This window comes from Leiobunum rupestre, chromosome 11 (genome assembly GCF_980474605.1).
Source record: "Leiobunum rupestre chromosome 11, qqLeiRupe1.1.hap1, whole genome shotgun sequence".
NCBI lineage: Eukaryota > Metazoa > Arthropoda > Arachnida > Opiliones > Sclerosomatidae > Leiobunum > Leiobunum rupestre.
The window spans coordinates 9786870-9812906 of record NC_143394.1 but is presented as its reverse complement, the minus strand read 5'-3'; the positions used below and the strand labels follow the sequence as shown (position 1 = coordinate 9812906).

The following is a 26037-nucleotide window of genomic DNA, read 5'->3' as shown; positions in this document are numbered from 1 at the left end:
GAATTGTACTATTGGGGATCCGCCGCAATTTTGTTTTTTATTTTATTTATTTTTGAACATTCAATGGATAATACAATTTTATTAAAAATAAACCCCCGCTTTTCGAGAAACATTGAGTATTTACGTTATATTTCCAATTTCAGTTATATTCCAATTTCATAAATTCCGCTTTTCTTTGAGATAGGTCTAGTAGAACACGCGAAACACACTAGTGGTGTACAGACAATACGAAAACTTGTTAAAAAATAGTCTAACCTAACCTAACCTATGATACGATTAAATTGGTTAGGTTAGGTTAGGTTAGGTTAGTGGTGTACAGACAATACGAAAACTTGGTAAAAATAGTCTAACCTAACCTAACCTAACTTAACCTAACCTAGCCTAACCTAACCTATGATACGATTAAATTGGTTAGGTTAGGTTAGGTTAGGTTAGGTTAGGTTAGGTTAGATTGGGTTCAATATATTATCATTATTATTATATCATTCTATAAAAGATATCAAATCGTAGTAGAGTTCAAAAGTAATAATACTACCGTCATGTACCCTACGATATATCAAAATTTATAATTAGGACCAAAATTGCGCTGTATATTCTACATATATTAGGAAATATAACGGAATGTATGAATTTGGAAATATAACTTAAATTCTCAATGATTCTCAAAAAGCGGGGGTTAATATTTAATAAAATTGTATTCTCCAAGGAATGTTTAAAAAAAAAGAAATAAAAACTAAATTGCGGCGGATCCCCAATAGTACAATTTTACCCACATTTTAATAAAAGAAATTAAAAATTTACCTTATGTATGACTTAGATGCTATTTACATATTTACAAATGCAATACAGATGTTCAACGTGTACTGTAAATGGTCTAATCCGTAATCTATATGTCCATATGTTGAACATGGAACATCTATGTTGCATCGGAAGGGTCGTTTAAGGAGCACCGTTGTTACATATTAATACCAAATGACATATGTCTTGCCCTCTTGTTGAGAATTGAGATAGCTGACCGCGGTTTTCAAAGAGTAACGGTTAGGTCGTGGTTCACTCATCGGACTTTGCCAGAAATTGCCGCGCAGATAAAATTATCATCACAACAAATAAGTAAGTAGAATTTAATAATAATTAAGTAATACTTAAGAAATAATGAAGTCATTAAAGTTGAGTAAATATATGCATTGTATTTTTCATATAAACAAATGGCGTAGGCTTAAGTAAATACGGGAGAAGTTTAAAAAAAAATAGCACACCTAATAGTATTTTCACCCTCACTTATAAACAACCTTACCCAATACTGACTAACTATAACTAGAGCAATAATAAGGGTGGTTAAATAATTTTGGATTCAATAGTTTTATTTTTGAGTGAAAAATTTGCATGAATTAAAGTAATCGCGTTGAACAGAGGTTCAGTGTTTTCAAGTTGCTTATAAATATAGTTGAAAATAGGCATTGTTAATCTGTGTTCACTCATTGATGGCATTAGATGGAAAATTTTCATTTAGGTGGATTTTTCAAATTTGAATTTGAAATTTTGATACCCTGCACCCTATACCATTTATTTAAAAGCTCAAGCAATTTTTTCTTCAAATGTGAATAAACCCTCATTAAAAACAACTTTCCCCAAGTCTGAAACGTTTTGTAGTTCAAAAATAAAGTGGTTAAATATTTTTGGGTTCAATAGTATTTCTGGGTGAAACATTTGCATTAATTAAAGTTATCGTGTTGAACGGAGCTTCAGTGTTTTCAGAATTATATGTAAGCGAGGTTGCCTTTAAATATAGTTGAAAATAGGCATTGTTTACCTATAGAGCTCTGACACTAGGCGGGGTCTAGCAAAATCACGTGTGTCTGACGTCATCTCCACAGTTTGAAAACTATCCTTGGAGGGGAAGCACAGATTTGGCGGCAAAGTGAATAGTATACACAATTAGCTTACTTATTTTCTTGCTTATTTCCAGAAATAAATTAGTTTAAAATAAATTAGAATGGTTAATTTTTGCGCTGTTTACGGTTGCTAGATGCGGGGCAATCGGGACGGAAACAAAGTTTCTTTTTATCGCTTTCCATCATTAAATGAAAAGAGTAAAAATCAAGGCTTAGTGAAACTTTGCAAAATAAGGAGGCAAAGGTGGGTACAAGCTCTAAAACGAAAAGATCTTACTAAAGATAAAATTAAAAACTCGAGGGTATGTTCTCTTCATTTTGTTACTGGTAAGTTTATTATTTAAAAATATCCTATAATCTCAGTTAAAAATATTAAGTTTGCAAATATCAAATACAGGGGCTCCTGCGAAACTGCTAGAGCAAGATAACCAAGATTGGGTTCCTAGCTTAAATTTAGGCTACAATAAATCAGAAAATAGTAAGAAGAACATAATGATAAAAGACAGGAAGGAGAGAATAAAGCGAAGATCAGAATTGATTCAATCTAAGATAACCATAGCTGTTACGCAAGAACCTAATGTCAATAACGATGATATTTCTGAAGAATATATTAATTCTTTCCCTGAATCTAATGAAGAGTCTTTGCCCAATGCTGATCAAAACCCTGCAAATCCTAATTTCACTCCACGCAAAATAACTCAAGCAAGACATATTATGACTCGTTATCATTTATTTCAACCAAAATCAATTCAAGTTTATCCCAATGTTCAAAATGCTTCTTGTCAAACAGATTTATCAAGCAACGATATTGACCAAATGGAGCAGGATCTTTTACAAGTCCAAACTGAATTTAAAAATACTCTTGAGAATGTCAAAGCTACTGTAATTTCTGAAGAGAACTTCCAAGATGAAGTCAAAGTGAAATATTACACTGGTGTATCGAGTATTGAAACTCTTATGGTTATATTTAACATCGTAAAACCATTCATAACAATTACTAATCAATCGGTTTTAACCAAATTTGAGCAAGTAATTCTATTTCTAATGAAGTTAAGGTTAAATCTTGATTTCTTAGATCTAGCTTATAGATTTAATGTTTCAAATCGTACCGCATCGCGAATATTTTATTAAATTTTGGATGTTTTTTACGCTCGTCTCGAACATCTCGTGATTTGGCCTTCTAGGGACGAACTATACAAGACTATGCCTCGCTCTTTTTTAAATGTCTTTGGAAACAAAGTGACAGATATAATTGACTGTTTTGAAGTTTTCACAGAGAAGCCGCCCAATTTATTAGCTAAAGGGCAACTTTGGTCTCAGTACTAACACCACCACACTGTAATTTTTTTAATTGGAGTAACCCCTCAATGCTCGGTTTCATTTCTTTCTAAAGCTTGGGGAGGAAGAGTGTCAGACAAACACATAACAGAAAATTGTGGAATATTGGAAAAACTTTTGACAGGGGATTTAATTCTTGCGGGTAAAACAAATTCGAAATATGTTTTTTGAAATTCATAATAAATTTGGAATTATTTTTATAGATAGAGGCTTTAACATAGCAGACGCAGTAGGTTTCCATTGTGCAGAAGTCAAATTACCTGCATTTAAAAGAGGCAAGACGCAGCTGTCACCATTTGAAATAGAAGATACTAGAAAAATCGCAAGTCTGCGTGTCCACGTTGAGCGAGTAATAGGTTGTGTACGCCAAAAATACACGATACTTGAAGGGCCTCTACCCATAGAAATGTTAGTTAGTGATGATTCGGATGAACAAGCCCCAATAGGCAAAATTGCCCAAGTTTGTTGCGCTCTTTTTAATACTAGCCCACCTATTATAAATGAATAAATTTTTTGTAAGAATAATATTTTTTTTTATTTAAATCACGCAAAATATTTTTCTTAATTAAAATCATGTAAGTTTAAACAGGAAATTTATTTTTGGTTTAAGATCCATTTCCCTTTAGGGACTCTTTTAATTTTAATACATTTAGTATGATACCAACCAATTTCACACTCTTCATTTTCATAAAATATCATTTTTTCATTATAACTTAGTTGTCCTTTACATATACACCAAATTTCTTGGTCTTGACTACTACTAGGAAGCAAAATATTTGTGTTTGAATTAGCAGTGTTTTTTGGGGTAGATTTAGTCACGACTTTTGAGATAGCTGATTCTACTTCAAAAGACGCAGCTGAATCAGTCTTTTGAAGTAGATTCAGCTGAGTTTGTAGAGTTGGATTCCGCTACGGCTTTTGAGTTGGATTCTGCATAGCGATTTCCACTTGTGAAATATTTACCTACAAGTTCAGCTAGAATTGCGTGTCGAAAAAAATAAGTCGCCCTCTCCAAATAAGTTTGCCAAAACTGAATATCAGGTACAATACGTTGTATAAAAATATTGCCTTTCTCCGCCCACACTACAAAATCACAATAAGCTTTATCACAGATATATATTTGAGATTGACACTGGAAATAATACTTGTGCTTCTTATCTAGAATTAATTGACTGCCATCTTTAATTAAACAATTTTTCTTTGAAGCCAGGTCTTCAGCAGTACCTCCTTTAATACAAAAATGACATTTGGCCTCAACACAGCCTTTATCACAGCAGTCGCAGCTTACAATTACATCAGGAGATGCCCCTAGGTGGGGATACTTGGGGTTTATAACTAATCCGACATGGCTGACTTTGAAATTAATGTGTTTTTCTTTCATTCTATCTTCATACGCTTGAATAGCATCCTTTCCATGTTTGCAACTCCATTCAGTTGCTTTGTTGGAAAATTTATTTTGCTCAGGGTAACATATAGATTTCACCAAGCTTGGACTGGATAATGCTGAGCGAGTGCAACAAACATCTTTAAATTTGGATGCTGTCACCCTCCCAGCCCTGATATCAAACCAGTACTTTGATTTTGATTGCTCTCTTGTGTGTTTTTTTAATTTTTTTGATATTTTAATATCAATATTTTTGATTACATTTAAAAGTTCTTCGTAAGAAAGTTTGGCATTTTCATCATAATGTAACTGTTTTAAAAAGTTTGGTGGTAAGAGCTTAGGTGTGAAATGATTAGAGAAATGAGGAATTCCTGATAAAAAAACTGGCTTGAATTTTCTTGGAAGAGCATCAAATAAATTATACATTTCCTGTTTTTCAGTTGCAGTTGGTGGAGGAATAATTCGTTTCTTTTTTGTTTTATCATTTCTTTTGCCTGCATCTGAACACTTCCTCTTTCCAGTTGTGAAGTCGATGTTTACTATTTCAGAGTATATCACTTCTTTAGCACCTGGTGCTGGCCACTGAGAAAGTAGCTCAGTACATGTGCGTGGCTCTTCACTTTGTCTTATTCCATACTCAATGAAAAACAAAAGTGCACCTACATGAGAACAGACTTCTCCCAACCCAGCAACACACGTGCAATGTGCGGCCAATATTTCTCCTTGAAATCTTGAAATAAGCCAAGGCTGTGTAGCCTTCTCGTTTAAGCTTTGGGAATGCATCACCTAGGAAAATTAGAAATGTAATGGTTATTATATTTTATCTAGTGCGAAATTAAACCGCTGAGAAAAACTTACTTTTCCTATGAATAGAAAGTTATTGCTGTATGGTTTGGCTTCAATTTCTCTTACAAAGCCGCAAACATAAAAATTATACGCTTCTAAGCTTTTGTAAGCTTTTAACTCATCGAGAGTATAAGCACTTTTACTTAAAATCAAATAAGTAAACAAATCCAAATACGTTATTGGAGGCCAAAGTCTTATGTCGGAAATGCATTCACTCGCCTTAACTAAATATGGATCTTCTCCATCTAAAAGAACCATTTTATCAGCATAGCGTTTTCCTGCAGCTGGATCAGTGACACAAAGTGACTTATAATAGTCGCTCATTGTTTTAAAATTTTAGATTAAAGCTTAAAAACTAAAATAAATGACTAGACTGAAGCGCTACTGAAGCCTTCCATCTCGCTTCCAACTTGTGTGTTTGCCCTCCAACGGTTTGAAAACTCGTCTGCAAATTTGGTTGCCATGGAAACGTAGGAGGGGCTTAGGTTCAGTGTCAGAGCTCTATTGATTATGGTAGGAGATAGAAATTTTTACTTATGCAACTTTTTGAAATTTGAGTTTGAAATTTTGATACTCTGCACCATATATCATCATTTATTTAAAACTAAAATTTGAAAAAGTGGTTTAAATGGAAATTTTCCATATCTTACCATAATCAATGGGTGAACACCGACTGGTAATGCCTATTTTCAACTATATTTAATGGCAACTTCCCTTACATTAAATTCTGAAAACACTTAAGCTCCGTTCACCATGATACCTTTAATAAATGCTAATTTTATCCAGAAATACAACTATTGAAGCCAAAAATATTAAGCCACTTCATTTTTAACTCACACAACCTGTCAGACTTGGGGAAGTTTGTTTTTATTGAGGGTTTAATCTTATTTGAAAAAATATCGCTTGAGCTTTCAAATAAGTGATATAGGGTGCCAAGTATTATAATCTCAACAAAGCGCAAGTTTTTATTTCAATTGTAATTGAACCCGAGGGGTTAACCACTTTTGAAATCAGGTGTACAAATCAGCAGTGAAATCACTTGAAATCACTTCAAATCAGTAGCTTCCATAACGTTAAATCAAAAGTGAGATCACGTGAAATCTGAAATCAGGTGTAAAAAATTTTGCAACAGTGAATAACCTCTCGATTGAATCATCATTAAAAATAACCTTCTCCATTTTAAATCTGTGTTCACCCATTGATTTACCACGACCCCATGGAAACCCTTCTATCCGGATTAATATATTCTAATTTTTTAATGTTCTTTAATATCCCTTATAGCATTTTCTGTTTTAAATATGTATATCTTTCACTACATTAATGAAAATAAAACGATGTAAAATCATGTTAAATTTAACTATTTTCAACTCACTTCGTTGCAAATTAATTAAGAAAAACCAATCAAGGTTTGCGATAGTCAAACTAACAGAAAAGAAATACTTTAGAAAAGCATAAATTTAAATTCGTCGTAGAAATAGTAACTTTTAACGAGAAATAGTGACGTGTTAAAATTTGAGCTCATCACAAACAATTTCCCAAAACATTTGGTTAATAAACCCTTTCGATTACCACAGTGCACGTAAATCGGTCAAAGAAAATTCGTCTGCTAAGCCGTCAAACTTCATGGATATTCTTTTGCAAAGTCGAGCTTATAGCAGACGATAATCCCGTTGTTCGCTGACTTAGCAGACGAATTTGCTAAAAACCCATCAACAGGTGCCAGAAATAGCGGCGCCCTTTTTTAACCAATTTTTCTATAGGCGCTTAGCAGTGGCGTAGCCAGAAATTCGTCAAGGTTGGGGGGAAGGGGTTCAAGTATGTGAATATTAAGAGGGGTCGAGAAGGTTGGGAATTTAGTACAGTCAAAGGTAGGCCCTAGGGGTCTGGATCCGGAAACCCCCCTTGTTTACGCCACTGGCGCTTAGCATATTGTGTCACCAATCCCTATGCTTAGATCCATTTTCATATGGTAATAGATATGATGGGTTATCAAATCATACACCAGTTTGTTTTCTCTACTTCAATAGCTCGTTCAATACGCAGTTTATTTCCACATTTAAACGGTTTTTGTGCAAAAACAGCAAATAATTGTAAAATTAAAATGGTTTGTAGTCAATCTGCAAATGACAATCTTAGCGTTTTTATAACAAACTCTTAATTTTAAAAACAGCAAGAATAAATAATTTAACAACAAAGTGTTATGTTTTTACGATATATTGTTGTTTACTACACTGTTTACTTAAAACCACAGTAAAGAATTGTAAATAGATCTTAAAAGAAATTGATTTGAAAATCTTCATCGGTTCATTGTGTAAATTGGCGCGTGCTTGCTCGGAAGGGATAATCTTATTGGCTAAGACAAATGCAGATAAATATTGCTAAGCCCACGTGATTCTATTTTATTATCAGAATAAATAATTACACGTGCGACGAAAAAATGGGCGATATCATCGAGATTCACGCGTTTTTAATTTAAAAACCCTTCCTTTTGACGGTTTTTATTTTGGAGCGAATAATTTCTTTTGGCGTCTATTACGTTCACTAATGAACAATCCGGGGAAATTGTGCATTGCCGTTTTTATTATTCCTATGTGGCCGTTTATTTACATCAAATGACTATTTCCTAAAAAACAGCGTAAAGATGTTAATTTTAATGCGCGTTGTTGTTAAAATTATTTTACCACAGCTTACTGTAATTTTAAAACTAAAATTGCTGTATTTTTAACGGCAAGTTTTTTGTGTGTTGTAGAAAGATTGTAAGACGATTGTAGGATGGTTTTAGGATAATTGAAGGAAGATTGAAGAAAGATTGTAGGAGGATTGTAGGAAGATTGGAGGATGCTTGTGGAATGATTGGAGGGAGATTGTAGGATGATTGAAGTATTATTAAAGGAGTATTGCAGAATGATTGTTTGGAGATTGTAAGATAAGTGTAGGATGTTTATAGGATAATTTTAGTAAGATTGTAGGATGATCGTATGAAGATTGTTATACGACTATAGGAAGATGGGACGAATATTGTAGGATGATTGGAGGAAGATTGTAGGACGAGTGTAGGAAGATTGTAGGAAGATTGGAGTAAGATTAAAGAAATATTGTTTTGAAGATTTTAGGATGATTGTAGGAAGATTATATTAAGATTTAAGGAAGATTGGAGAAAGGTTATATGATGATTGAAAGAAGATTGGAGGAAGATTATTGGACGATTGTAGGAAGATTATTGGACGATTGTAGGAAGAATGGATGATCATTGGAGGAAGATGGGAGGATGATAAGAGGATGATTGTAAAATGATCGGTTGATGATTAAAAATGATCGGTGAATGATTAAAGAATGATTTGTGGATGATTGTAGAATGATCGGTGGATGATGGTAGAATTATCGGTTGATGATTGAAGAATGATTGGAGAAAGATCAGTGAATGATTGTAGTTTGATTGGAGAATGATTGAATAATGATCGTTTGAATAATCGGATAATGATCATAGAATGATCTTATTGAGATCGTAGAATGCATGTAGAATTATCGTAAAATGATCGTAGAATGATTTTAGAATGATTGAAGAATGTTTGTAAAATGATTGCAGAATTATTGTATCGAGATTGAAGGATAATTTTAGGGTGGTTATAGGATAATTGTAGGAAGCTTGTAGGAATGTTGTAGGAAGTATGTAGGACGATTGTAGTAAAAATTAGAGGAAGAATAAAGGACGATTGTAGGAAGCTTGGAGGGCGATTGTAGGATAATTGAAAAAGATGGTAGGAGAATTGAGGGACGATTGTGTGAAGATTGAAGGCAGATTGAATGAAGATTGAAGGAAGATAGAATAAATATTGTTGGAATATTGTATTCTGATTTTAGGATGATTGTAGGAAGATTGTAGGACTTAATCTTTCTCCAATCTTCCTCCAATGATCCTACAATCTTCCTTCAATCGTTCTACAATCTTACTTAAATTATCCTATAAACATCCTACAATCTTCAAACAATCATTCTACAATAATTCTTCGATCATTCTAGGATCATTATCTCTTCATTCAACAATAATTCTCCGATTAGATTAATAAAATCTATTAAAAAGGGATGGTAGTCCCTATACAAGGTCCGACTATAAAGAACCTACCTGAGCACTTGCTACATTATCTCGAGGCAGAATGAAGCCGATTTTTCCCCCTCGTATCTCAAAAACTATTGGTCGTATCAAAACAAGTGATGTATCGTTTAAAGGTTACGCGACAAACCTATACAAATTCCATCGAACAGGGTTGACGCGACGTTTCGTAGTAATGGGGCAAAGTTAGGCTTAATTTTTCTTCTTCTTCTTCTTCCATTTTCTACTCGCAGCAAAAACTATTGAACCGATGAAATTTGGTATACAGTTTCAAATTTAGCTCCCATTGTGTCCTTCCAAAGGATAAGTTACTATACTATCTTGTACAGTGCTTGAGCTACGGCGAGAAATGGTTTTATTTCACCTTATTTTGAACTAATTTTCGAATTTAAAATTCGTCGCCGTTTAAACAAAACCACGTATCTTTTCGGTGGCCTTTTTGAGAAAAATGGATTTTTAATTTTGCAGGGACTTGTGAAATCGCGTGTTAGGTTTTTACACGCGAGTTAATTTTATAGTTAAATAATTTCGTTTTAATATGGAATTTATGAGGATTTTAATTTAAAAATATTTTGCTAAAGGGGAATTTTTAGAGATACGTGGTTTTGCGTCTTGAAGTGAAATAGGAGCTGAAAATAAGCGAGATACGTGCATTCGCGCGAAATGCGTTGTGAATATCAAAGATACGTTTAAATGTTTTCTCGATTTAAAAAAATAAATCCAATTGCAACCTATTTATGTTTTTAATGTTATATACGTAAATTGGGGTGTAGAATCTAAATATGTCAATTTTTACAAAACCACGTATCTCAAGTTACGTGGTTTTGTTTCAACGGCGACGAATTTTTGTTCTTAGATAAATGACTTGGTGCAAAACGCAATATTTTAGGTTTTGGCATTATTTTCAAACCAAAAACGCATTAATGTGTTTATTTTCTTTAAAAGTCAAATCAAGACGCATTTTTTTCGCGTTTTAAGACATAAATAGTCCAATATATACGTGGTAAAAAGCATTTTTTTAATGATATTTCTGAATATAATTTGAGTTGAAAAATCCAAGTCTACTATATAATCTTGAAAGAAGTAAGTTGGGGTATCTTAAGGCAAAGAAAGTTTGAATTTCGCGGGTTTTCTCCATATTTTGGTTTTGGTCGTTAATGCTTTTGTGCTTTGCACGGCAGATATACTTGGAAACTATCTATGCAACATATTTATAGGTGGATTGTAGGTAAAAAGGGGAGTTCGACAACAATATACTTGCGAGTGTCAGGGTGGGGGTTGTCCGCCAGAGGGCGGTCAAGGTCAAAATGGCCGATACTAGGGAAATAGATTAAATGCTACTGATTTATAGGTTGTTTCTAAGTGAAACAGGTGCAGTGAGTTCGGAGTGTCTCGCCAGTGTCAGGGTGGGCAGTGTGCCGCCAGATGTCGGTAAACGATGCCAATGAGTAATAAACACAGTAAAAAACGTGTAAAGTTTAATAACACTCGTACAAGCTTATTTATTAACATTAAAAAAATTATTAAAGAGCATAATGACGTCACGTTTTCAAAAAATTTAAGTAAACAATATCTAAACGTACACGATGTTGTCGAAAGAGCTAGGCAGTTCTCAATATTCCAAGTAGGTGAAAGTTCATTTTCCAATTTTGTTTATAAATATTATTTCCGCTTTTTTACGTTTAAAGGTATTATAATAACTTTACTTCTATTGTTAGAAACAAAAAGGCGTAAAATCATTCGGTTAAAAATGGCAAGGTCCTTTAAACAAAAACGTCACGTCCTAGGCCATAAAAATAGTGAAATCAAATAACGGGCAAGATCTGTAATTTTTTTCCCATAATCGTCATAACCTGGACTTATTTGTCGACAAGTGATGTGCTCTGAAGTAATATGCTAGACCAGGATTTTTCCCAAGTAGGCACAGATGAATTTAAAAGCCCCCCTTTACGCAATAATTTGAATTGATAATTTCACGTTTTATTTTCTTTTAACTAAACTCTCCGTTTTGAAAGAGCTCACCGTGTTTCTTATTGCAATTAAATTAATTTTATCACTTGTCCCCCAGTTTAACCAACATTTAGATATCCAATATCCCCAATTCCAATCATCCCTTATTTTAAATAAAGTCGTTTTACTTAATGAATGACACTGCGATTAGAGCTCTTCCCAAATTCATCAACCACTAACATCGGATGTTCTTTTAAATGATGCGATAAATCTCGATGAATGGATAATGTGGCCAGGTTGGAAAGTCTATCCTCTCGCATTGTTGTCCGTAGACGCGTTTCAATTCTATTCAAGGAACTGAAACTCCTTTCAGAAATAGTATTGGCCACACGAATACACAGAACAACTTTATAGAACTAGCCTAGCTATTTGGCAGTGGGCTAGGACGTCATTTTCTACGAGAAAGTTTTCCGAGTCGGGGTCAGACGCAGTTATTCTAAAAAATCGGTTTTTCATTTCTGATATAAATTTATCGATTATTTGGTAGTAAGTTAACCTCAACTGTTCATTTAAGGTCTTTGCTTCAGTGTCTTGGTTTCCTGTTGTACACGTTACCACTATATGCTTTAGTCTTTGATAAGGGATTATTTTTCGTTTTCTTAAAGCTTCGTCCCAAATTAAGTCGAATTTTTCGGGGTTCTTTACTTCCTCTAAGGTAGTTATGGTAGCTTTGCAAATAGCGATAGCTTAAGTTAGAACGACTCTCGATCTTTGTAAATATTCCAACAAGGAGTTGGTAATACCTAATATTTCATCTAAAGCCGTAATCAAAATCAAGTTAGTGAAATTTTGTAATTGCAATATGTACCCTCGACACTCGGCAGCTTCTTCGGGCTTACCATTTTCTACCAAGTTCTCCAATGCTAATAGAACATAATCAAATCTACTTCCGAAGTAATGAAGACCTTTTTTATTTTCTCCACCACCTAGTGTCGCAGCTTTGCGGCATTTTAAGAACTATTTCGTAGCCCAGCTCTTTTTGAAAATTATCAAAACATTCACTCCTAATAACTGAATTGCTTTGAAAATTATAGATCGCTTGAACTAGTCCTAGTAATTCCTTAACCGCGACTATATTGGAGCAGCATTCAACCAAAACTAAATTTAAACGATGGGCATAGCAATGGACGTACGCACAAATTCCACCTACTGCCTTCTCTATTTGAACCCTCACCCCCTTTTACGTGCCCAATCAATACATTGGCCCCATCGTAAGTCTAAGCAACGCCATTTTCAATTTTCAGTCCATTTTCCGTCAAAAGCGTAATTATAGCCAAGCTGTTTTTTTTCAGAGTCGAACTTATGCAAATCTGTGTATGCTAAAAATCGCTCTACCACGCCAATTTCCTTTATAGTATACCTAATGCAAACACTCAGCTGTTCTACTCCCGCATTATCTCTAGTATGATCGGCAATTACGGAAAAGAAACCACCTGATTCATTAACCTCCTTTACCATCATTCGCCTAACAAAATTTCCACTAAGGTTAATCAGCGCATTTTGGACAGTGCTATGTATGTATTTAGCATTATTTGGCATACTTTCGCACTTGGCTTTTAAGCCGGGACAATTTCTCTTTAATAAATCTAAAATTTCTACGAAATTGCCCCTGTTCCCTTTTTCATCGTCCGACCTTTGCCCCCGAAGAGCGAGATCTTGTTGGGCGCACAGTGCGGCTAAGAAATCTCTATTTGTAGCAACGTCTGTTTTATGATGCTGATCAACCTGACATACTATTGAGCCTCGAGATTTCGATTCCAAATAGTTTGAATATTTTTAATAAGACTGTTGGTGTAAAGATTTAGTCGAAGTAAAGTGTTCTTCGAACTTTTTGGCCATATTTTCCCAGTCCGAAAATCCCTCAATAAATCCCGTATTTCTGCCACCTAAAAAATGCCGACAACAAAAACAATAAACTTTATCGTTTGCTACAGAATATTCGAGCATTTGGTATTTAGTGTACCAAGAAGAATTTAAGCCTCGGTTTTTTCCACCCATTAGGGTTTTGGGAAAAGACGCGAGGTTAGGTTGAACGGGCAGACAATCCTTATCTAAACTAATATCTAAAGCAATTAATCGTCTTACGTTTGAATTGTCTATATTTGCACTCGAAGCTCTATTAGAGGACTCAACCAAAATTTCCGCTAACTCAGAATTTAGAACTAGAACTAACTCCTTAGCCGGACTGACATCGACATTGGGTAAAAACTCAACAACATTTTTTTTTACTGTTTTCAGTCTCTTTAAAACCTAGTCTCCCCTGAATTAAGTTTATTTATTTTAGCCGACGGTTGAAGAAATCGTCCATCGCGTCTTTCTGACTTCTAACTATGCTCGCCTCTCTCTTACATTTTTGGAGTTTTTGGGTCCCCGACATAAACTTTCGGGAACTCATTCTGGTTTTAGTTTTTAAAGTAAAAACTCCAGATATAACGCCTTTTAAAAATGGTACCACTCTATTCTTAAAAAAATCCAACTAACTATATAAACTAGCCCAAAATGTGTTAATTTAAAATAAGCGCAGTAAGGCTTCTTTAAACCTCTAGAAGGTAGAAGTCGGCACTTGCCAAAAATATTTAAACAAAAAGGAAACTAAATTAACTGACTGAGAAAGACTCGAAATGTAGAGAACTGCTTTGAAGAAGCGCACAAAATGAAATGAAACTCTGATTAAAAATAATGTCTTAACTTCGATAAGATAAGAGTGACCAGCGGCCTTTCGTACACGTGACCCAGTGGGCGAATCACAACCCAGTGTGTCCACTCCGCGGTAGAGATTTTCGCCTATTTTAGGGGCAATTTTACCAGTTTTCGCCGGTTCTATAGTCCATTTTCGCCCCCGTTTTCGCCGCAATTTACCCCCATAGATTTACCTTAATTTTTTTAGTGAGTATCACTGCATATTTTACTTCTATTTATTTCCAATCTTAGATTTGGGCAATATTTTTTTATATAAAACAATACATTTTATTTCTTCAAATGTTATACATTTTTTATTGGTATATATAAAAATTGAATTGGCGGACATAGGGGGCAGAGTAGAGGGACTACAGAGACGACGATTTTTTAATTTTTCTGACTGAAAATATCGAAAAATATTTTCGCCGCAATTTGCGCCGTTTTCAATGGTTTTCGCCGGTTTTAAAATTTATGGTGCCCACCGAGACAGTTTTCGCCGCAAATTATAAATAATGTTATAGAATGTGTAGTTATTAATAAAAATATATATGTATCAACAGATTCTGAGATTTTTAGATACTCCAAAAAAGGAGGAACAAGATGCTGTGTTGTTGGCTGAAAAACTAGCTATAACAGCAAAACAAGCTTTCATTTATTTCCAAGAGATACAACATTAAAACAAGAAGTTTTGTAACTTTTTGTTTTTACCAACAAGCAAAATCTGCGGGTACCATTTTAATTCTTCTGGATTTAAACACTATGATGATGTTTTACCTCGCTTTTTGCTTGGAAAACATTTGAATGTGTAGTTCTGAAGCCTTTCAAAGGTTTGAAATTTTTAATTTATTACAACGCATGTGCTCGTTAACTTTTACATTCTGTAGTTACTTTCAGAACATCTTGTTAAAAACTATCTGGTACTACCTCCGGGAGAAACTTTGTCGTTAAATAATAAAATGGTCTATTCAATAATATGACCAAGTAGTGTATATTATTCCCTACGAGGGAATAAAATATCAAAAATGCAAACAGAATTAAGCTAACTATAACCGTTATCGAGTTAAAGCACTTTTAATGGTTTAACGTAATGGCCAATGGGAAAGCCCCAATAATTGACGTCACAAAAAATGTTACCCGATTAGAATGAATGAGGTTCCTTTCGAAAGGTGGGGTCTAACACTAAAATAGTTTACTTGGTTAAAATTTTGTCCAAATTTGGCTAGGAGAAACCGCTTAGGCCCTGTGACGTCACGAAGTCTGCGAATACCGCCCTCGTTTAATCCCTGTAGAAAGGCCAAATAGTAAAGTTTGCAGCCAGAAAATCCAGTCAGGGAAAGCGTACCAGCGACTGCTGATTTTCAAACGTCGAACGCATGGAGACACAAAATCGGGCGTGACCCATGTGCCCCCAGCAAAAACCCAAAAATTTATCCTCCCCCCAGTCACGTCACTACCCCTAAGAATATCTAAGAAGGGGGACTGTCTAGCCCAGACTAGCTACAGCCGAATAATACATGTACAGCAGATAATCTATGCCTGGGGGAAGATTTTACGTAAAGTATACGAACCGAGGTGTTACACAACGAGTTGGTTCAAACTCGGGGGATTGGTAGACCTTCGTGTAACTTGAAAAATCCTAAAGGGATTTTCACCAATGGGCAACGGTTTTGCCATGGCAACGAAAAATGTTTTTGACAACATCAAATGGAAATTTTCCCATTGAAAATAACATCGGATTTTGACCGATTCCAAGGGTCCCTCCTCTGAAATTGAAAAAAAAAAATCAAAATTGATCACATTTTGATCAATTTGAACCAAATGGGTGAAAATGAACCGATATGGCTAAATTTTGAAAAATGTGAGAAAAAAATAAAAAAATATAAACATTGAAAAAATATTTCAAAATTGATTGAAATAATTTTTTTTTTTTAAATTGAAAAAAATTATAAAATTGAAAAAATATTGATCAAAAACAGTAGTTTCGATCAAAATTAATAGGAATTGAGGGAAATTTATGGATAGATAAATTGCGATTTTGTGAAAAACAAAGTATTTTTTTGGTCAATGTGATCAAACTTGACCAAAATGGGAAAATAATATATCTAAATTAGCCCAATTTTAAAGTTTTGTAAAAATTATATCAAAATAAGCTAAATTCGGCCAACTATCTCAAAATTGTTTGAAATAATTTTTTTTTTCAAAATTGAAAAATGTTAATAACACTAAAAAACTGATCAAAATCAACAGTTACGATCCAAAACGATCAAAATTGATAGGACTTGACGGAAATTTATTTATATAGATAAATTGCTTTTTTTTAAATTATTTTTCAAATTTGAAAAATAATAGATCAAAACTAGCAAATTTTTTAAATTGAAATTTTTTTTCATAAATATTTTTTTCAGTACTATAATAAAACCATTAAAATTGCCGATATTGTTTAATTTTAACTATTAATATAATCTATAATTTGAATTATTTCCTATTCACTCTTTTACGCGCTCTCCAAATCAGCCGTCATTGTCTAACAGACCCCCAAAACCGGTTTTAGGGGAAACAAACATTTTAACGGTTGAGCTCAAGTCCTGTATGAAAATGGCGGCGCCCAGTGAAGACACGATCAAAGAGTGAATTAAATAATTTTAACTGTTTCTTTTTATTAATTTTATTTTTAACTATTTAAGATAATACTATTTTTTTAATTAAAATATTTACTTTCGTGAAAGTATTTATTAATTAAAATTAAATTATATTAAATTTAGTTTTATTTTATTAATAATTATATTTTATTATTAATTTTAAGTTATTAACTTAATATGTTTTATTAAATAACTATTTTACTAATCATTTTAATTTTAATTTAAAATAAATTACTATTTTACTAATCATTTTAATTTTAATTTAAAATAAATTACTATTTTACTTATCATTTTAATTTTAATTTAAAATAAATTACTATTTTACTAATCATTTTAATTTAATTTAAAATATATTACTATTTTACTAATCATTTTTATTTTTATTTAATTATTTGTATTATTTTCCATAATTTAAAATCAGTTTATCATAAATTTTAAAAATTAATAATTATTTTAAATGAAAAAAATTATTTTGCAACGTAATAATTACACTAATTTTATTATACTACCGTATTTATTTAATATTACAATAACAATTAGTTTACTACGTAATTTACTAATTTTTACATTAAAAAGAACTACACCGAGTAATTTCTACCAAAAACCAAATTAAATATTTTTAGTATTATATATAGTTTTCTTTTATTTTACGTGTTTCTATTACACCTGTTAAATATTAAATCATACCAACTAGTTCTTCCTCTAGAAATGTGTATTCCATTAAAATGTTGCACGTTTTTCACAATCATTAAAAGTTGAAATTTTACTGTATATTGGAAATCCTAATTCCAAAAATTGCTTTAAACATTGTACAACATTTAACGGATTAATATCTATCGTGGATTACTGGTAGCCAAGATTTTAGCATACGCGCCAATTTTTCTGCTGTTTTTTAGGTATTACCGTATACATGAAGAAACCAATATTGACGAGAAAATATACTAACTGAACAAAATTTATTTCGCTATAGTTAACATTTGTTTTAAAAACCAAACATTATTATACCTTATGATTAAAAAATACCGTTTCGTTCAATAAATATATATAAATAATTTATAATGAATTTCATTTGTTTTTTTATTTAATATTTAAGTACATAATATTTTAGAACTTTTAGAACCAAAACAACTACGGATATAGATTGTAAATTAATGCGGTTTTTGATCGAAATTTTAATATTTGGCTAATTTTGATCTATTATTTTCCAAATTTGGAAAATAATTTAAAAAAAAGCAATTTATCTTTATAAATAAATTTCCATCAATTCCTATCAATTTTGATCGTTTTGGATTGAAACTATTAATTTTGAAAAAAAATTATTTCAAACAGATAGTTGGTCGAATTTAGTTTATTTTTATATAATTTTTACAAATCTTTAAAATTGGGCTAATTTAGATATATTATTTTCCAATTTTGGTCAAGTTTGAACAAATTGACCAAAATAAATACTCTGTTTTTCAAAAAAACGCTATTTATCTATACATTAATCCAATTTTACACAACTTATAAATTTCCGTCAATTACTATGAATTTGGATCGAAACTACTGTTTTTGATCAATATTTTTTCAAATTTAAAATTTTTTTCAATTTTGAAAAAAAAACTATTTCAATCAATTTTGAAATATTTATTTCAATGTTTGTATTTTTTTCTCACATTTTTTCAAATTTTAGCCATATCGGTTCATTTTAAGCCATTTGGTTCAAATTGATCAAAATGTGATTAAATTTGATTTTTTTCGTCAATTTTTATAAATTTTTTATAATTTTGTAATTTTAAAATTTTTTAAATTTTTAAAAAATTTCCCTAGGGGGACCCTTGGAATCGGTCAAAATCCTATGTTATTTTCATTAGGAAAATTTCTATTAGATGTTGTCAAAAACATTTTTCGTTGCCATGGCAAACCCGTTGCCCATTGAATAAAATCCCTTTAGGATTTTTCAAGTTACAAAATCGGCGTGTAACACCTCGGGTCGTCTCCTTGTAAGTTGAGAATCAACGTGTCTAGAAGCGATTGGCCAGTGCACGATCCGACCGTAAGCGGGAGTCCAGCGAAGGAAACTGTTGACCATTCCCGCGATGCACTGTGGTTATCCCGTTTTTCCTGGAGACGGCTGCTTATTTACCGATTTTCTTTTGAAAATTTCAAAAGTCAAAAGCTCCTTTCAATGATAATTTTCCATAGAAAAATGACTTATTAGCTATTTTTCAATTTTCCGGGATGGTATATATAACCCAGCCACGCGGGGAATAGTATTTAACCTCGATTGAAACAACACTGTTTATTGCTCCTTAAAGTGTATTCGAGTAAAAGTACCCATTTAATCAGTCTTGCTTTAGCACCACTCTCACAACATAGAACTTCTCGTCAGACGTTGAAGAGTAAGTATCATTTACGCAAAAGGCGAAATTTTTATATTTTCTTGACTAAAGTGGCACGAAAAAAGGTCTTTAAAAGAAAGAATACTTAAATTCACTTGTATTTGCAAAATGAGTCATACTTGGCACAGAATAGCGATAAATATTTTTAAAACCTTTTTTCGTATTTTTCAACTCTGTTTACTAGCTCTTCTCGCTTGCTTAATTAAAAGATTTAAAAAATGAGTGGTTTATTATTTAATACAGTGTCTAAGAAGCCGCTTAAGCGCATTCATCTCTTATGCCCTATATGCAACGCTGATACCTTTGGAAGGCTCCCACAACACTTAAAAAGAAAACATAAAGAAGTGCACAATCAAAAAGAACTTAATAAAAAAACTAGGGCCAAACTATATTCCTCCCCTGATAACGAAAGGGAAATAAGTTTAAATAAACTAAAAGAGACTTTAGGAGAAGAAAATATTAAAAATGGTCAAATAAAATTCACTGGTAATCATATAATATAATACAATATAATATAATACACTTTCCAATTGTCTAAATTGACAAATCTTTTTTAATTAAAGATGTAAAATCACTCATGGAAAACTTTGGTTTTAAAGTAACGGGAGAAAAAAGACCCTTGGAATATTTTTCAGAGGCCTCCTCAGATGAGGATTGTCCTATCTCCTCAAGCAGTGCAAAAAAAAACAATTTCCACAACACTCGTCTTTAGTGGTAAGCTGACGGACACTCTGACGCTTTTCCCCGCCCACCTTCTGACGCTTTTTCCCCGCCGACCCTCTATCACCTTCCGGCCGACCAGTGCCGTTACACTTACATTTCTAAATATGCCATTTATAAATGTTTTAGACTCCGACTCAGAAACCGATATAGATTTAAACAAACCCGGGCCATCAAGTAAAGCCTACGAATGGGAAAAGGGAGTCAAGGCATCATTATTCAAGGCTGGACTATATAAAAGTTTCGATGACGACCATACCGTTCTGGTCGAATTTAACAAATTCATGTTAAATGACGAAAACAACTGCAGCGCAAGTACGTAATTGTATAATTGTCTATATTATCAAAATACTTTGGATATACAGGGTGTCTGAAAATATTCGGCATGGACATTTTTCTCAAAGACCACTCATACTAAAAATCTTAAATTTTCAGGATATGTTCCCTAGTAATGGACCTCTTTAATCTGTAAATTTCAGAAGAATCGGAAAATATTTCTCGGATTTGGAAAAAGTATTTTTTCACCGGCAGTTGGTAGACAAAAATGTTCAATGATAAAGTTGAAGAGAATACTCTGAAACCTAAGAAAACATTGTTCTGTGAATTTAGGGCTTTTTGGACCTAGATAATGGGTCCCGAAAAATAACAATCAGATAGGCTAGGCTAATACCCAAGGCACCACCTTAGGCCTAAGTCATCAAGCGACTTTTGAAGCCATTATTTTAGGTGGCCGGGTTACAATGCGTAGGAGGGTGGTGGCAAGCCCTGCATGCCACGCGTTCGAGCCAACAGCTCCCTACACTAACTATTACCGTTAACCTCAACAAGTAATATGGAAGGGGAAACCGAAGATCTCGGGGGAAAACCCCTTAAACCAGTGGGGATAGAACTTGCAAACTCTACGCAGAAGGAGTTGTTCCGAGTTTTCTCCCAGTGCCACAAGCTGGGATCGAACCCGGCTCCTCATAGGATTACTAAGGTCGAGCATAAGAATGGCAAGTAGTGAAATTGATATTTCATAGGTCACACCTGATATGGTCAGAAGAACTTTCCAAAATCTTGTTTATCGTTGTGAGACTTGCATAGCAGCAGAAGGGGGAATCATCGGACCATTTTTGTAAATTAATAAATTTTCAATTTTGATAACCTAAGTACTTTTAAACAAAAAGCATAATTTAGGTAGTACCAACTTGTTATTTTTCGGGACCCATTATCTAGGTCCAAACAGCCCTAAATTCACAAAACAAAATTTATTCTTAGGTTTCAGAGTATTCTCTTCAACTTTGTCATTGAATATTTTAGTCTACCACCTGCCGGTGAAAAAATACTTTTTCCAAATCCGAGAAATATTTTCCGATTCTTCTGAAATTTACAGATTAAAGAGGTCTATTACTAGGGAACATATCCGGAAAATTTAAGATTTTTAGTATGAGTGGTCCTCGGGAAAAATGTCCATGCCGAAAATTTTCAGACACCCTGTATATCTTTGGGAAATGAGAAAAAGTGGCATATTTGTTTATAGTTTAGCTCGTAAACTTTATTATTCAATCTTAAGAATAACATGTTTTGTAGGATCTCGAAAAAGCCTCGTTCGCCATGTTTCTAAAATGTTGAAATTTATTGCTCATAAGAAAGGCACCAATGACCTTAGCATAGATCTGCTAAGAGAAAAACAGGAAATAAGGGAGTTCGTTAGCAAACATAAAGAATGCGGAGTAAGTATTTGAGGGTGAACTGGTTAGTGGTTATATTTCTTTACGATTAATCAACGTATTTATGTCTTGTGTAACATTATATTTTAGCAGCGGCAGATAGAGAAAATACCCAGGGGGGCGCTTTAAGACTTCTTGATCTATGGGAATAATAACAGTTAATCAAGTTACATGCAAAGCTTTAGCGTCTAGAAGGAGGGAATCACCCCTTATGTATCCACCACTTATTCTTAGTAACTTAGATAATATCTGATATTTTGGCAGATGGCCGCTGAAGGATTAAAGAATATTTGGGATGGGTTACGCAGATTTATTCTATTCCTTAAAATCGGCAGCAATCTTCAAGAAGAAAGTATGGCATTAACACTTTTATCTATCTTCATTAATTGTTGAAGTACATTTATTAATTCTTCCGTAAATAATTTTTAGACCCGGATATGTACAATTATTTAAATCATCTTCAAGACTGCTTGGCCACTTGGCGGAAAGGTAATAACGCGGCGATTTCTAAAGAATTGGCGGCCAAACGCTTTAAAACCAACACGGAGGGAAACCCCAAAGAGGTTCAATACACTATTGAGTTGTTTTCGTCGCCCACTCTCATAGAAAAAATTAAATTAACTCAAGCGAGACTTCTCCAAAACTACAACAAAGTAGATTTTGTTATCCTAACTCGGTAATATCAAATTATTATAAGTAAATAGATATAATTTTTATTGCCTTTATTTCCATGATATTTGTACACTAGATATTTAGTCACATATTCAGCTTTATGTAATGGGCAGAGACCCGGAATTCCAGAAAACTTAACCATAAAGGAATATGAAATGGGCCAGTTTGACCAAGAACGAGCTTTTTATATTATTAGAGTTCTTAAGCACAAAACTACAACCACAAATCCTGGAGTATTACCAATCGACCAAAAGTTTATGGACTTCTTCGACAGGTAGAAACTATAGTTTTTTGAGGGGGAATTGGTTTACCAGTTGAATAAGGGAGTTGGGTAATTAGTTGAATAAGGGAATTGGTATTTAGTTGAATGAGTAAATTGGTGTATTAGTGTAAGGGGGAATTGGTGTATTAGTGTAAGGGGGGAATTGGTTAATTAGTTTAAGGGGGGGAATAAGTTAATTAATGCAAGGGTTTAATAGGTTAATTAGTGCAAGGGTGAATAGGTTAATTAGTGCAAGGGAGAAAAGGATTATTAGTGCAAGGGGGAAAAGGATTATTAGTGCAAGGGGAATATGATTATTAGTGCAAGGGGGAATAGGTTAATTAGTGTAAGGGGCAATAGGATAAATAGTGCAAGAGGGAATAGGTTAATTAGTGCAAGGGGGAAATAGGTTAATTAGTGCAAGGATGAATATGTTCATTAGTGCAAGGGGGAAATAGGATTATTAGTGCAAGAGGAGAATAGGTTAATTAGTGCAAGGGGCAAATAGGTTAATTAGTGCAAGGGGGAATAGGTAAATTAGTGCAAGGGGGAATATGTTAATTAGTACAAGGGGTTAATAGGTTAATTAGTGCAAAGGGGAATAGGTTAACAAGTGCAAGCGGGGAATTGGTTAATAAGTGCAAGGGGGGAATTGCTAAATTAAAGTAAAGGATAATTGGTTAATTAGTGCAAGGGGGAATATGTTAACTAGTGAAAGGGAGGAAAAGGTTAATTAGTGCAAGGGGGGAATTGGTTAATAAGTAAAAGAGGGAATTGGTTAATTAGTATAAGTGGGAATTGGTTAATTAGTATAAGTGGGAATTGGTTAATTAGTATAAGGGGGATTAGTTAATTAGTGTAGGGGGAATTGGTTAATTAGTGTAAGGGGGGAAATTGGTTAATTAGTGTAAGAGGGAAATTGGTTAATTAGTGTAAAGAGGAATTGGTTAATTAGTGCAAGGGGGAATTGGATTATTAGTGCAAGGGGGAATTGGATTATTAGTGCAAGGGGGAATTGGTTTATTAGTGTAGGGGGAATTGGTTTATTAGTGTAGGGGGAATTGATTTATTAGTATAGGGGGAATTGGTTTATAAGTGTAGGGGAATTGGTTTATTAGTGTAACGGGAATTGGTTTATAAGTGTAGGACAATTGGTTAATTATTGTAGGGGAATTGGTTTATTAGTTTAGGGAGAAAATTGATCAATAAACTAATGATTTGTTTTGATATAGCTACCTCACTGTGAGAACATCCATGCCATTTGCCAATGTTTGTGGGAATTTTTTTATTAACACCAAAGGAAAACCGTTAAACGTGTCCAATGAAATTTCCCGGTAAGTAAAAAACACCGAAATACTTTATTTGTCAAATTAATTTTTAAATTTCATAGATTTGAAGAGGCTTTGAAGCTCCCAAAAGTAACTGCGACAGACTCGAGAAAAGCTCTGCAAAATGCCATGTTTGAAAGATCTGCAAATGACAAAGAAATGGTTTCTAGTCTCTTGGCGCATTCCGAAAATACCGCTGCAAAACATTATCGTAGTGCAACCGTAGAACATATTTCCAAGAAAATTAACTTATTACGAGAAGTGCAACAAAGTAAGAAAAGTTCAGCTGGTTCTGAAAAAACATAAACAACTGATTTATTTCTTATTTTCAGACTCAAACAAGACTTCAGAGACGCCATCACCAGGCCGTTTAGACACTCCTCCGGTTCAACTTTCTACTTCCTGTGAAGATAAAATGAAAAAGAACATTCTTGTACCTCCTTCAACTAGAGCGAAGTTCCCCGAAAACCAGGACTTTCAGGAAATTATAAAAAACAAAATGAAGTGGACGATTCCTAAAAAAAATAATAAACATCAGAGATATGGAATCAGAGGCGAGACACTGCCCACAAGTATGTACTCACTATATAGTAACCAAATTTCAATTAATAAAATATATATTTATTGGCTTCGCTTTTCAAAAATAAGTCTGAATTGGGAAAACGTCGAAAAAACTTAGAATGACAAAAAAGGCCTTTTGGATAAAATAAAGAAAATGTGGGAAGAGGACGTTTGTATTTTTGCCATATTTTTTTATATTTAAATAAACTTTAATATTATATAATATAATTGAAAATATATTAAAAGGATACAACCAGTAGAGAGGGATCGGCAGGCAGGCAGGTAGGTAGGAAGGGAGGGCGGAAGGAGGTTGACTGACTAGGAATCGGCAGGCAGGCAGGGAATTTGACTGACTAGGAATCGGCAGGCAGGGAGGGAATTTGACTGAATAGGAATCGGCAGGCAGGGAGGGAATTTGACTGACGAGGTAAAGGGGCTCTAAATGGGTTAGAGTGTGCAATAACTGGTGGCTTTACCGGGGAGTCGAAGTCCGGCTCTTGTAACCCATAAGGGCGGTGGCACACTGGGAGATGTTAGCTCTGATCAAATGGTCCTATCTCCACGTCTGACTTCGGTCAGGTTTGGGCTGGATACTGAGCTTCGGCTCAGGGTAACGGAGAGGGTCCAGGCAAACTGGCCGCCTTGGCGGATTGGGTAGTAGAGACGAGTCGGGCCCACTTTTTTTCCGGCCCGACCCGACCCGACCCGAAAAACGTAAAAATATATTTTGCCCGATCCGACGCGACCCAAAATATTTAAAATAAAATTTTGCCCGACCCGACCCGACCCGTAATTTTTAAAATTAAATTTTGCACGACCCGACCCGACCCGTAAAAAATGAAAATAATTTTTGCCCGACCCGGCCCGACCCGACCCGTAAAAAATGAAAATAATTTTTGCCCGACCCGGCCCGTAAAAAAATGAAAATAATTTTTGCCCGACCCGACCCGACCCGATAAATTAACAAAATGATTTTGCCCGGCCCGGCCCGGAAACCCGACAAGATCCGAAAACCAGATAATTGCCGATAAGACCCGTAGAACCGCCGCAACCCCTAGCATGAAGCTTTTTTTTCATTTCATTATATAGTGTAGATGTAGATATTCAATACAAAATATAACAAAATGCATTTATTTATTTAAACAATTTTTGTGAAGAGCACTTAGTTGCGAAAGAGTTGAACCTTTTAAATTCGTTCTTCGAGGACCAAGTGTCAGTCCCGTGCTGGAAAATACACGTTCGTCACTCGTTTGTGACGCGGGAATATCTCGAATTCTTTTAGCAATATTGTTTCAAAGTACGCCGAGACACGCGACTTGCAAATAGGCCTTTCTATAAAGTATCATTGGCCTTCTTGTTTAGATGTATCGGGCGCGTCACTCGAGACGTAGAAGAGACGTTCAACTATCATAGCCAATTGAAGCTAGCATAAACTCTATTTATGTCTTATTCAACTTGTTAAAAAGTTCCACGCACGTCTTGATATTTTAGCGTAAATGGGT

The 26037-nt window shown here is 33.9% G+C and overlaps 1 protein-coding gene across 1 annotated transcript; it reads left to right on the top strand.

The window, feature by feature from the left end:
* Window positions 1–20107: 20107 nt before the first annotated feature.
* On the top strand, window positions 20108–24795 carry LOC149921289 (uncharacterized). Its single transcript, XM_090162150.1, has 9 exons — window positions 20108–20315; window positions 21573–21715; window positions 21977–22064; window positions 22142–22388; window positions 22461–22658; window positions 23879–23980; window positions 24037–24245; window positions 24307–24546; window positions 24782–24795. Exons 1-9 carry the CDS (start codon window positions 20108–20110, stop codon window positions 24793–24795), a joined length of 1449 nt encoding a protein of 482 aa, XP_090018276.1.
* Window positions 24796–26037: the final 1242 nt, after the last annotated feature.